Source organism: Oncorhynchus mykiss, chromosome 21 (assembly GCF_057628025.1).
Source record: "Oncorhynchus mykiss isolate SJ-2025 chromosome 21, ASM5762802v1, whole genome shotgun sequence".
In the NCBI taxonomy this organism is placed as follows: Eukaryota; Metazoa; Chordata; class Actinopteri; order Salmoniformes; family Salmonidae; genus Oncorhynchus; species Oncorhynchus mykiss.
The window spans coordinates 10,592,027-10,605,893 of record NC_143042.1 but is presented as its reverse complement, the minus strand read 5'-3'; the positions used below and the strand labels follow the sequence as shown (position 1 = coordinate 10,605,893).

At 41.2% G+C, this 13,867-nt stretch overlaps 1 protein-coding gene across 3 annotated transcripts; it reads right to left on the bottom strand.

Annotated features, from left to right (window-relative positions):
* Nucleotides 1-789: 789 nt before the first annotated feature.
* On the bottom strand, nucleotides 790-12,722 carry LOC110499935 (uncharacterized). 3 transcript variants are annotated; one of them, XM_090213712.1, is made up of 9 exons: nucleotides 12,388-12,538; nucleotides 11,543-11,745; nucleotides 11,081-11,140; nucleotides 10,792-10,887; nucleotides 6,788-6,898; nucleotides 6,552-6,675; nucleotides 5,998-6,247; nucleotides 5,807-5,856; nucleotides 790-3,501 (listed from the first exon to the last, which is right to left on the bottom strand). In XM_090213712.1, the coding sequence occupies exons 1-9, from the start codon at nucleotides 12,443-12,445 to the stop codon at nucleotides 3,290-3,292; spliced, it is 1,164 nt and encodes a 387-aa protein (XP_090069838.1). In that variant the 5' UTR covers nucleotides 12,446-12,538; the 3' UTR covers nucleotides 790-3,289. The 3 variants fall into 3 exon arrangements, with proteins under 3 accessions (XP_090069838.1, XP_021432661.3, XP_021432659.3); XM_021576986.3 differs by lacking the exons at nucleotides 790-3,501; nucleotides 12,388-12,538 and adding exons at nucleotides 3,525-5,682; nucleotides 12,627-12,722; XM_021576984.3 differs by lacking the exon at nucleotides 790-3,501 and adding an exon at nucleotides 3,525-5,682 and having other exon boundaries at nucleotides 12,388-12,555.
* Nucleotides 12,723-13,867: the final 1,145 nt, after the last annotated feature.

The window sequence follows — 13,867 nt, the reverse complement described above, 5'->3', positions numbered from 1 at the left end:
TTAGTATAATAAGGTCTAAGACATATGTAACAAGGGCATTGTAGACTAACATGAGACATCTACATCATCATACCATTATAGACCATATCTGTCTAAAATAGTATGCCTACTAATCACTTCCTCATGCTGTGATTGTGAATTGAATAGTCGTAATCAATGGCAGCCTAAGATGTGTCCCTATCAAGGAAAGCTATGTAAGGGTAGGGCTTACATCCGTTATATACTTACATTTTTTATTATGCGAGCCACTTGACCTACTGGAGCTTCATGGGAGTGGAGTCATAATACTCTGTGACATGTCAGACCAAGGGACCATAGGGAATTGAATCATTTCTGAAAGTTGATAAGGTATCCACCAATGTGTTTACCTGTGTTGTTCATGATGCCTCCCCATTGATAGTCACTTTGTGCCAAAATAGAGTACGGCAGTCACACACACTAAACCCTGTTCCTATAATTCACTGTACACTATTCAGGGAGTAAATGCTGATTGCACCCACAATTCTATGAAACTGTATGGAAGAGGGTGAGTGTTTTCAGAAACAGTGTGTTGTGAGTAGGGTTGCACAGTTTGGAGAATATTCATTGGTGGAAATTTTACGTGGGAATTAACAGAATATGTGGGAGTTAACGGAAATATATGCAAAGTAATATTAATACCACATAAATGTAGATGTTTTTTGCTTTGGATATATTTACCATATATGGAGACAAACATAAACATTTGACCTTATAAGTAGACATAATTGCAAATGATTAAATCCTTCCAAAATAAAAAATAAAAAATAATTTAGTTACTAATTGAACTTTAATTAAATGAGTTGACTCTTCACATGGGATGATTACACTGAACAACAAAAGAAAGGGAATATTGAATGATCCCCAATGATCCATCGCATCTCCCAAAAATGCTTTCAACATACATCTGTAAAATTATAGTCTAAAAACTAAATATTTGGTTGTCTTCCTCTCAGGCTTCCTCCTCAATCAGACTGAGGCCTCATCTTCACTGTCACTTTCCAACCTAGTTGAGGATGGCTCGTTGTCAGGCTCAAAAAGCCAAAACAAATTTGCCCGGATGGCCACCAATTTTTCAACCCTTGTATTGGTCAGCCTGTTGCGTGATTTGGTGTGTGTGTTCCCAAACAAGGACCAGTTGTGCTGAGGCCGGCTGATGTTGGTGGGATTTGGAGGATGATGGAGGCAACAGGGGAAAGAGCCTCAGAAACACAAAGTCCCTTCCACCAGGTGGCTGATGAGATATGTTGGCACGACTGCCATATTGCATCTCCATCCCAAAGCCCTTGCTTGGAAGTGTACTTTGCCAGACTGCCAAGAACCTTGCCCTCATCCAGGCCAAGGTGGCGAGACATGGTAGTGATGACACCATAGGCCTTGTTGATCTCTACACCAGACAGGATGCTCTTGCCAACATACTTGGGGTCCAACATGTAAGCTGGGGCGTGTATGGGCTTCAGGCAGAAGTCTTCATGTTTTTTGATGTATTTCAGAACTGCAGTTTCCTCTGCTTGGAGCAACAGTGAAGTGGGCAGGGAAGTATGGATTTCTTCTCTTACATCTGCAAGCAGAGTCTGAACATCAGACAGGATGGCATTGTCTCCCTCAATCCGTGCCATGGCTACTGCTATAGGTTTCAGGCTGCTTACCACTCTCTCCCAAACTACATCATCCAGGAGGATCCTCTTGATGGGGCTATCCATATTGGCAGACTGTGATATGGCTATTTCTTGGAGTCTCCTTCCCCTCCAGGAGAGACTGTCAAACATTATGACAACACCACCCCAACGGGTGTTGCTGGGCAGCTACAATGTGGTGCTCTTATTCTTCTCATTTTGCTTGGTGAGGTAGATTGCTGTTATAACTTGATGACCCTTCACATACCTAACCATTTCCTTGGCTCTCTTGTAGAGTGTATCCATTGTTTTCAGTGCCATGCAGTCCTTGAGGAGCAGATTCAATGCATGAGCAGCACAGCCAATGGGTGTGATGCGAGGGTCAGATTCTTCCACTTTAGACCAAACAGCCTTCATGTTCGCAGCATTGTCTGTCACCAGTGCAAATACCTTCTGTGGTCCAAGGTCATTGATGACTGCCTTCAGCTCATCTGCAATGTAGAGACCGGTGTGTGTTGTCCCTAGTGTCTGTGCTCTTGTAGAATACGTTGAGGGGTGGAGATTATGTAGTTAATTATTCCTTGCCCACAAACATTCGATCACCCATCTGAGATGATTGCAATACAGTCTGCTTTCTCTGTGATTTGCTTGACCTTCACTTGAACTCTGTTGAACTCTGCATCCAGCAAATGAGTAGATAATGTATGTCTGGTTGGGCGGGTATTTGCTGGGCGAAGAATATTCAAAAATCTCTTCCAATACACATTGCCTGTGAGCATCAGAGGTGAACCAGTTGCATACACAGCTCGAGCAAGACATTCGTCAGCATTTCTGATGTTCCTCCATTGAGTCAAAAAAACTTCTGATTCCAAGAGGCCCATGAGCTGTTGCTATTGATAAGGTGTCGGATTCATCATTTTCACCTCGAATAGAAGTAGAGGGACTTTTGTCAGAGGTTGCTTGTAGTGAGTGTTGAGGGAACTTTATGCACTTAGCCAGATGATTATGCATCTTTGTTGCATTCTTCACATATGATTTGGCACAGAATTTGCAAATGTACACAGCTTTTCCTTCTACATTAGCTGCAGTGAAATGTCTCCACACATCAGACAGTGACATTTTCCTGTAAAGATTAGGAGAAAAAAAGAGGAAAAAAAATCCCAAATACAATTCCATGTACAGATATAGTTAAGCAGTTATATTAAACAACTCCTTTGTAAGATGCATGTTTTAAAATGAAACATGTATGGAAACAGGTTAACTAACACTCAGTTAGCAGGCTCAAATAAGCGAACACCCACATGGTAGCAAAAACTAACTAGCATAAATTGTTAACAAGTTAGAAATGATTTAAACACACTTTTCTGTAGGCTACTGTTAACAAAAAAATATTGTATGTCATGTAAAATATATTCACTCCACTCAGTATTGTAATGAAAACTTACCAGAAAGCATGTAGTCCTTGGCTCAGACAGTGTTGTAGTGTGGGTTCAATAGCATCTCATTAGTGTGCAAGACCTTGAGAATCAGCTGTACATGTGATGGAAGATTGCACTGTGCATGCAGAGGGTTGCAATTCTATTGAATTGGGGATAGTTTAACCAAAATATGCCACAAGACCTAGAATTGCCTTATGTGTATCCCACAAAAAAAGGTTAACTTTTATGAGCCAACATTGACAAATTTAAGCAAAATTCCAGGCTTAACTTCCCACTAAAAATGTCAGGAACATTTCTGACCCTTTGCAACCCTAGTTGTGAGCAGCCAATAACCCAGAAAACAGAATATACAACCTGATGGTGTTGCGATAGCATGTGATTGTGCAGGTTGGTCGCATGTAACACAGAGAGCACAGTGCTGAGTGCCCCTAAAAAATAAATAAATAGAAGCTTAAGTATTAAAACCTTTAATAATAGGTATAACAAAGAATATCACAACCCTCCAAATATAACACAAGAAAATACACTTTTCTAGATTTCTTGAAAGTCTAGAAATACGCTTATCAAATAACACATTATCATTATTACTGTTAGAGTAAATACTTATATTACAATTGCACATGCATTTCACCAGCTCAACCTCTATCCATGACTACTGCTCCTATTACATAAACATGTCTACATGCAAACAGCTCTACATGTCTATAATACATCTGTAAAGGAATAATATTTGTATTGAGAAAAACAGAACATCACATGAAACTATAAAAGTAGCTTCTTAACTGGTCCAGTAGATTGGACACCAAATCAGGGACGTGATGAGGTTCTGAGACATGATGTATAGAGAGACTACAGTCCACACCCCCTTCACCTTCCAAGGCCCCTCCCCCATCCGTGAATGACGCTGCACGTTTTTGGAAAACCTACACCGGACAATTCCTTTGTTTCTGTGTTAATGATAAATTCTTAGTTGTTCCAATTAAATTCCGTGCATGAAGCCATTGCAGAGGGTTTGTTTGAAACCTACAATGAAAAATGCAGTTGTTTCCATGTTAACAATAATTAGAACACCCATTAATCTCTCTGGACTAGTATTGATTTTACCCCATAACCTGTTGCTTCGCTAGCGAATTGCACTCCCAACTACCCACTAAGAGGGTTACTCAAAACTGAGAGGTAGGGCCGGAGGGGAAGTATTGGGACATTTTTCTGTGCGCAGGGCAGCGTTCAACAATTTGAAGGACCACCTCCTAGTCTCTCCATGGCATAGCCTCGGGACATGCCAACATGTGCCAACATTTTTATGTTAAGGCTGTCATGATAGATTGCTGGTACGGCCACATGTCCAGCCACGGCGGCCACATGACCAGCCATGGCGGCCGCATGTCCAGTCATGGCGGCCACATGTCCAGTCATGGCAGTCGCATGTCCAGTCATGGCAGTCGCATGTCCAGTCATGGCAGTCGCATGTCCAGTCATGGCAGTCGCATTAGTAGGATTCTCCTTCATATGATAGCTTGGTTGTGAGCTGCGCTTGGAATTATTCGGGCAACGAGGCCGTGAATAAGGCTTCTGCCCTGAATGAACTAGCAAATGTTTCTTTAAGCAAGTTTTCCGGATAAAACTCCTTCCACATTCATTACAAGTGAAGGGACGCTCTCCAGTATGCCCACGCATGTGGACCACTAAATGGCTCGACTTAGTAAAACGTTTGTCACACTCTTTGCATTGGTAAGGTTTCTCCCCAGTGTGAAAGCGCTGGTGTACCTGCAGATTCCCTGCTGACTGAAAGGTCTTCCCACACACAGAGCACATGTAGGGTCTCTCCCCTGTGTGGATCCTTATGTGCACATTGAGATTACCTTTCTGAGTGAAACATTTCCCACAGTAGGAGCAGGGGAAGGGACGATAATTCAAATGAGTACGAACGTGATCCTTGAGGCGACGGTTTGTTACAAAGGACTTTCCACATTGGTGACAGTGGTGAGTTTTCGGAAGCTGCAATCCTTTCTTCTTCTTTGGAAGGTGCGACGATGGCCTCAGATCCGACCTCTTGTGGGCTTCCACGTGGTGCACTAGACTGGGCAAGTTGCTGAAGGTAATTCCACATGTGTGACAGTCAAGAGTTTGGGGGATTCCGTGAATTTTTTCGTGAGCATGCAGTTGATCCATTTCGGAAAAGGCCATTGCGCAATGACGGCACTGGAATGGTTGTTGCTGTGGCGTCTTAAAACTCTTCCCGCTCTGTGGACAGATGTACATGACTTCGTTGTGTGGACACTGGTGTCTCAATTTCTCACGCAGAGAACCAAACTCTCTCCAGCACTTGGAACAGCTAAAGGCAGTGCCCACACATTGCATCCTCTTATGGTTTGACAGACTTGTAAAGAATTTGAATCTATTCCCGCAGTTGGAGCACTTGTATGGATTATCCCCACAGTGAATTTGCTGGTGTTGGACAAGTTGAGACTGATAATTAAAGCACTTCCCACACTGAGGACACTGGTGGAAAATGTTCATGTGTGATGAACTGGAAGTAGATGGGGCACACTCATTTGAAGCTGAAGAAAGGGGAGTCAACACCTGAAACGACACCCCTGCAACAGTGTCTGCGAAAAAATGAATACAAATATTGAACTCATGGAGGAAGTTTCCCTTACCATTGCCCCACAATGGTCAACTGAGGCTTTCCAAAGGGTAAATGTACTCAACTAAAAGTTTGTGAGGTCTCACCTGTATCACCACCTTGCATGACACTGGTAGGAGAATGACCAGAACCAGCCCTGTGAAAAGCACAAACAGAAATGCAAATTGTTGACTATTTCTGGGTCAAGTGGTAAGTTTGTTTGATAGACTGTCCAAATGCAAATGGATATTTACCAACTGTACCATTTGAAATAACAAAAATACATTTATTCTCATACCTTTTCTGTTTTGGGTCGTCCTCTACATCAATGTCATCTTCATTCCCTTCATCACAGGTTTCATCACAGCCTATAATATCTCTTGTGCTCCCCATTTCCACTAAATGTGATGCCAACTCCATCCTTTGGCAGTCTCTGCTTTGTATCCCAGTCCTCATCCCCACAACAGTGTCCAGATTGGTACGGTTTAACTGGTCAGGGAAGGCATCGGATTCAATATCTGATTCCTGAGGAATGTCAGAGGAGGAAACTGCACAGACAAAAACAAATACATTAAAAACACACTTTTTTATCTAGGTGACTGTTCCGAACACCTAGAGGCAAAACTTCTCAAATCCATAAATTACATTTGAATCCGTCACTTTATTTGACTAATCCTTCCTACTTTAAATCCCTTTCAAATGAACAAGGAAGGTAAGGAACATGGTGAGAGGAACTTCCTGCACATAAATAATATTATTCTCCTCAGATACAGTTGTTACATCAATAAACCTTATCTGACCATGTTGTGCTAAAATGATGCGTAAAAAATGGATAATTTTCTATGAACTGACTGTTTGTGTACAATGTCCTGCATTGTTTGTAATTCTGGAGCAGAAACTGGAGATCTTCTGAGTGAGAGAAAGACTGCAGGCATTCATCCAGGCCAGATGAGCCAGCACTCAGCAACAATGCAGTCTAGGGAAAAGAGGGACACAAATAAAAATGCCAAAATAGATTCCAGGCCAACTACAGTTATTCATTTGAATGCTGTTGTCTCAAGACAATCTTACGAAAGTGATTTCTGCACCTGCTTAAAGTCTGGTAGTGTAAGCAGCTCTTCCAGCCGAGTGAGGAAGTCACAGACCAGTTCCTGAAGCACTTGGTCAAAATCAGGTCTGAATTCTTCAGGAAACACCACCTGAAAAGATGGAGTCAGTGAGATAATTCAAAAAGGAAAATAATTAGATCAATTAATTATTGTTTGAGAGACCCTGCATGATCTTAGCCTGGGTGCCAAGCCTGTTTCTGCTGTCTTGGCACCCAGGCTAGCATAATCCAGTACCCAAAGAACAGGAATCAGTGTTGTGGCATGTAAGGCTACATGTTGTGGCACTTTTGACCAATCACACCAGATCTGATTGGTCAAAATACCAATTACTGAAAATAAAATCTGAATTGGGCTGTCTGTGTAAACACAGCACAGACAAATTCATGTTAGTGAATGACTAGTTATGATTTATAGTAGCGTAGGCCTATTCACTATTCAAATGCTATCTTGTTGACTAACAATCTTACTTAATCTCAACTCAACTATATTTTCCACAAACATCATAACTAACTTGAATCAGGCCAGAGAAAATGTTCAAGTAAAGGCCCGCACAGACTGCATGATTTTAGCCGCCTTATGACACGATTTTGTCATCCAGACAAAATGTCCACGTTGTGGGTAAATTCTTAGGTCGTAAACGATTGTCGGACGTCTTGGCTTGTTCAATGTGACAGGGTCTGCCTATTAAAGGAAAACTCCACTCTTTTGGTATGTTTCATTAGTCCATTGTTGATGTAGCCCCAAAATGTTTTGTATGTCAGCAATCGAGTTAAGATGTAAAACTTTCAAAATACAGCTGCTTTTTGCACAATCATATGATGCTGTGTTTTGGTATTTGTAAATTTCTAAAGTTCTATATCTTGAAAACGTGATTGCTGACATGTGCCCTCCAAGCTCACCACTAAGCTAAGGACCCTGGGATTAAACACTTCCCTCTGCAACTGGATCCTGGACCTCCTGACAGGCCACCCCCCAGGTGGTGAGGGTAGGCAACAACACATCCGCCATGCTGACCCTCGACACGGGGGCCCCTCAGGGGTGCGTGCTTAGTCCCCACCTGTACTCCCTGCTCACCCACGGCTGTGTGGCCGCTCACAACTCCAACACCATCATTAAGTTTGCCGATAACATAAGGGTGGTAGGCCTAATCACTGACGATGATGAGACAGCCTACAGGGCGCTACAGAGAGCAGTGCATACGGCAGAGCTCCCTGCCATGCAGGACTTCTATACCAGACAGTGTCAGAGGAAGGCCATAAAAACGGTCAAAGACACCACCCACCCAAGTCATAGACTTGTCTCTGCTTCCGCACGGCAAGCAGTACTGATGCACCAAGTCTGTAACCAACAGGACCCTGAACAGTTTTTACCCCCAAGCCATAAGACTGTTAAATAGTTCATCAATAGCTACACAGAGTATCTGCATTGTACTCTTAAATCATCACAGCATGCTGCATTTACTGTTTATTATCTATCCTGCAGCAGTTAGGAAGGCACAGCCACACTGTGCCTACTCTCCCACTTACAGTTTCTCTCTCCCACAGACTCCCTGGAAGGGGAGTTACGGACTCTGCCAGTGAGGCCACACCACCGCAAGAGACTACAGGTGGCCGCCGTCTTCAAACACCCTCTGGCCTGAACGGTTTGTGGACTACAATGCCAGAGACACAAAAACCTAATGTAAAAGCATCTGAAACTTGAACTCGTGTTTACACTCATTGCCGCTTGTGTAGTCGGGCACAACCCACTCTTCCCGACAGTACCCAGTGTATATAGCCAAGTTATTGTTACTCATTGTATTTATTTCTAATTTATATTATTTCTATTTTCTCTGCATTGTTGGAAAGGGACACATTAGCAGAACCTTGCATAATGCACATTCACTAATAATGACTAACTTAACGTAGCAGGCATTAGGCTACAGAAAATGAACAGGTTAAATCAAGCTTTATTTATACAGCACATTTCAGCCTTGGAATGCAACAATGTTCTTCACAGGAAAAAAAAAATGTTTAAATGCTATATTTACTACACAACAAGAGGATGAATAACAATCTGAACAACTAAAAAGTACCCTAAGGAAAAGCAAAGCTAAAAAGGTGTGTTTTAAGATATATATATATTTTTTTTAAATCACAGTTTTGGTCCTCAGGTTCTCTGGCAGGCTATTCCAGAGGCTGAGGGCATAGTAACTAAAGGCTGCCTCTCCATGACTCCTGGTCCTAGGCTTTGGGATAGTTAATTGGCCAGTGCGCCAGAGGACCTGTGGGATCTACTGTACTGGACACATAACTTAAAAGCATGCCTGACATGTATTGGGGTGCACACTCTTGGATTTATTTAAAATTCATTCAAAAAAAACTAAAACACACAGACAGCCAGTACCGAGACCTTAAAATTGGTGTAATGTGTGCTGTCCGTCTGGTCTTGGTCAGTACCCGTGCTGCAGTATTCTGTATGTTTTGCAGTTGACTCATGGCTTTCTTGGGTAGACCAGACAGAAGATCATTACAGTCGTCAAGCCTGCTTGTAATAAAAGCATGGATGAGTCTCTCTGTATCAGCCTAAAAGAGAAATGGCCACACCGTGGCAATGTTCCTCAGGTGGTAAAAAGATGTCACATTCCTAATGTGTATTTCAAAATGGAGTTCAGAATCTAAAACACCACCTAGGTTTTTTTACCTGGTGTTTTATCTGTATTGTCCGTGAATTAATAGGTGTGGACAGATTCTCTCTGTGCTTTGGCTCCAACAAGATGTTCCTCGGTCTTGACTTGATTTAGTTGGAGGAAGTTGTGAGCCTTCCAAGTATTTAAATCACTAATACAGTCTAATAATTTATCAGTGGAGCTAAAAATCCAACGGGGACACTAATGTAAAAAGTTGTATCGTCTGCGTAGCCGTGAAAATCAATGCTGTGCTTTCTGATAATGCTGTAACATTTATAAACTGAACCGGACCCAAAATCAAACTTTGTCAAACGCCACGTGATGCGTTCACGCACGCTAAAATCTGTCCAAAATAAAGCCCAATGCGTTTCAAATGGGCTTATTATGGACCTAAGCTTGCCTTCGGGACAACAACCCCAATTGTTAATGCGAAGACGCATCTCATCATTACATACAGATCTCTGGTGTAAAATGGGAAGGCGCACACATCACAGAAGGAGCCGAGACCAAAAAGACATGAGAACAAGTGGACATAAACACTCATAAAAATAAAAAAATAAAAACACTTGATTCTTGCGATACAGTTACTTGAAATATCGTACAAAACATAATTTCAAATTATTTTGATATAGTCGCCCAGCCCTACAATGGACTAATAAAACAAATACCAAAATATAGTTTTTGGGTGGAATTTTCCTTTAAATACCGCTACTTTTCCTAAGCTTCGAAAAAGTTATGGCTGTATCAATAAGAAAACGACCAGCAATGATGCCATTCATAACATTTATTGTTAATTTTTTAAATCACACTTTGTAGAATGAAAGCTTGGTGCAAGTAATTGGCTCTGTAGTTATAAATAACCATCACAGCTTGAATGTCAAAATTGCAATGCTTTTATTGAGTAATGCCAATGATTATGCTACAGGGCTTATATTCGGCATTAGCGTTTCCATGTTGTGATGAGCCTCTTCAAATCGAGAGTTTAGCTTTTTATTACAAGGACCGCTCAGTCACAGAGGTAGGAGGAGCAGTGTCTGTCAATCAACATAGCAACAGCTTGTTGTTTTTCTTTTGACGCCAATGCTTGATACGCCCAGTTGATGTAGCCTAAGTCGACTGACATTGCCTCGCAAGCCATTCACAGCATATGACGCCAGAACTGAGGTAAACCTTACAACCCAGCCAGGTTGATGTCAAGATTTTAATTTGGTCACGTTGCACAGTGTGACATGTTATAATTGTAAAAGACTGAATCTGATGTAGTGTGGGAAGGCCTTGTAGGTTCAAGACAAGCTTGGCATTAACAGCTACTTACTTGGACGAAGTGTTCACGCTCAACCGGGTCTATAAGCAAGCTTTGGGTGAGCTTGGCAAAGTTAGCTTCAGGTGATTCCATGCCTGCATCATTGGACTGTAAAACAAAGTTTAAAAAAATAACTCATTTTTAGAATTTCAGACAAATGGTGCACAACCATCCATACCAACAATCTTAAATCTCTTGTTTTTAAATGTTTCTGAATTATGAGGGTGTTAATTATCTCATAAGTGTTCAGCAGAACAAAATCTCCAATCTTGGCATTGTATTCATACTTTGATTCACCAACCTGTGCATGTTGAGAAGACTTTATTCTATAAAGGAGGGTCCGGAGGCTGACAGGGTTTACCTGCAAGAAAAGTGATCAAGTTTGATACTTTGCATAAAACTATTTTCTACATTTTACCTATACAATAAGAAAGTCCCCCTGCTTCCTGGATAAAGTTGCATACTGTTTTTTAATGGGCTTCAAGATTATATTAACAAATTCATATAAACACAGTAATTTGAGCTATTCTACCTGATGCCTTATGTTTTTTTTTTCGATTACAAAAACAATTGAAAACCTCCATAAAAGGCATCAGGTAGAAGTAAATTAATCCACGAATATAACTAGAATGTAATATCTTAAATGCCCATATTTTCATTATTTTGTAAAGCCCATTCAGAAACAGTATGTGACAGGATGCAGGTGGGACTGTCCCAGCATATTGAAGGGATTCTGTATGGCATAATATGTGGCATTTCTTACCCTTGCTCTCAGACCCAAAATAAGGAGGGTCCTTTGTCTGTCAGTCATAAGTTCTGGGACAGTTTGTGTTACCACGGTCACAAACTCCTCTAATTTTCCATAGTGCTTGATGGCCCTCTGTTGTGCTACCTGCCACATAAATGCAGACATCAGCCGTAGAGGTGGAACCAAAAGGCGCAGGGAGGAGAGAGGGATGGGTGAATCTATAATGTGAAAAGTACAGTGAAGTGTGTTAGATGGCTAGCTAAATCAATTCCATTTTGTAAAAACATTAACATAGCAGAACTAACTAAATGAGCTAGTTTTGCATATCTTAACTACAGGTAGTTAGTTATTCATTGAGTGATAAGAAATGTTACGGTTGATATAACATTGCCAGCAGATAGCTAACTTAACGTTAATAGCTTAATTTGCACTTACGTATTAGCTATAAGCCTAGCTTGCACAGAACGTACGCAAATGGGCACAATAACATAATTCAAAACTGAACGTTAGTCAATAATATAACAGATCGCCGTAGCGGCACTGCTAGATAGATCAAGGGGTTTCGCTAAAAACGGCAAAGTAGGCCTAGCTAGCTTCCCAGCTACTTCCTTGAGATCAGGGTCGTGTTCATTAGACACCGAAGGAGGAAAAAAAACGGACAGGGACAGCCTGAACTTATCCAATAAGAAAAGCTCGTTTTCGTTTTGCATTGCAAAACGGTTAGTAAAGTGTACACGAATGAGGACAACCCTGCCTGATCATGGCTAGTTGGCCACCTAGCTAGAAAACACAACCTAGACAGATTAACAAGAAAAAAAACACAATATTGTTTTATATAATAAGTTACCACGAATACATACCCATTATGGCCCATGTGCCAATCAGTATCTTAGCTACCTTTGCTAGTGAGCGCCGCATGAGACGGTAGAAAGTAAACCTAGCTAGCCAACGTTACTGCCAACGAACAAAGAGGATGTGAAACCTTTGCCACCAGTAGGCCTATTACTCCAGCGTCCAAAATTGTCTTCAAAATAAAAGTCCTAATTACGGGTTCACAGCAATGATATACTGTACATCGTCTACAACACGTTAAGAGTACCTTCCTAATATTGAGTTGCACCCCCTGTCCTCAGAACAGCCTCAATTCGTCGGGGCATGGACTCTGCAATTCTTCCCACAGTTGTGTCAAGTCGGCTGGATGTCCTTTGGGTGGTATACCATTCTTTATACACACGGGAAACTGTTGAGCGTGAAAAACCCAGCAGAGTTGCAGTTCATAACACAAACTGGTTCGCCTGGCACCTACTACTATACCCCGTTCAAAGGCACGCAAATATTGTGTCTTGCCCATTCACCCACTGAACGGCACACATACACAATCCATGTCTCAATTCTCTCAACACCTAAAAATCTTTATTTAACCTATATCCTTCCATTCATCTAAACTGATTGAAGTGGATTTAATGCTGCAAAATGTAATATTTTTAGGCAACCAAATTGACATAGAAATGTGAGTTATAGATCTGTCATTCTCATTGAAAGTCTAAGAAGCCGTATGTGGGTATGTAGGGATGTATTGTGATGGAAGGTGGGGTTTGTGTTTTTGTGTTTGGAAAAGTGTGTTAAAAGTTAAGTGAGTGACACTAGCAACACTAGCTGCAGTAACCTATGGGGAGGGGGTCGCACTCGGATAATCAGAGAGGAGGGATATTATTGTGGCCCTGGTAGCACAAAATAAATCTAATCAATTGTTATTTGTCACATGCGTCGAATACACCGTGAAATGCTTACTTACAAGCCCTTAACCAACAATGCAGTTCAAGAAATAGACTTAAGAAAATATTTACTAAATAAACTAAATTAAAAAAATAAAATCAAAAAGTAACACAAGAAAATGACATAACAATGAGGCTATATTCAGTTGGTACTGGTGCCGAGTCAATGTGTGTGTGTGTGGGGGGGGGGGGGGGGGGGGTTGAAGTTATGTATAGTAATCCTAGGTGTAAAATAGTTAATGGCTACTTCAGAGAGATTTTAACTGTCAAGAGGAGTAAAACAAGGTTGTCCACTATCGGCATATCTATTTATTATTGCCATCGAAATGTTAACTGTTAAAATCAGATCCAACAATAATATCAAGGTGTTACAAAGTATCAAGGTGTTACAAAACAAGGTGCTTAACAAAGGTATTGTACGCTGATGATTCATGGTTTCTTTTAAATCCACAATTTGGATACCTTCAGAGCCTCAGAGGATCTAGATACCTTTTCTAACCTCTTTGGATTACAACCAAATTATGATAAGTGTACTATATTAAGTCATCAAAAAGAAATGAGGACC

Coding starts and splice junctions, on each gene's coding strand:
- LOC110499935 (XM_021576984.3), bottom strand. CDS start 12,445: ATGCGGCGCTCACTAGCAAAGGTAGCTAAGATACTGATTGGCACATGG. Junction 11,746..12,387: donor TGGCACATGGGCCATAATGG/GTATGTATTCGT, acceptor TTCACATTATAG/ATTCACCCATCCCTCTCTCC. Junction 10,888..11,080: donor AGTCTTCTCAACATGCACAG/GTTGGTGAATCA, acceptor TTTGTTTTACAG/TCCAATGATGCAGGCATGGA.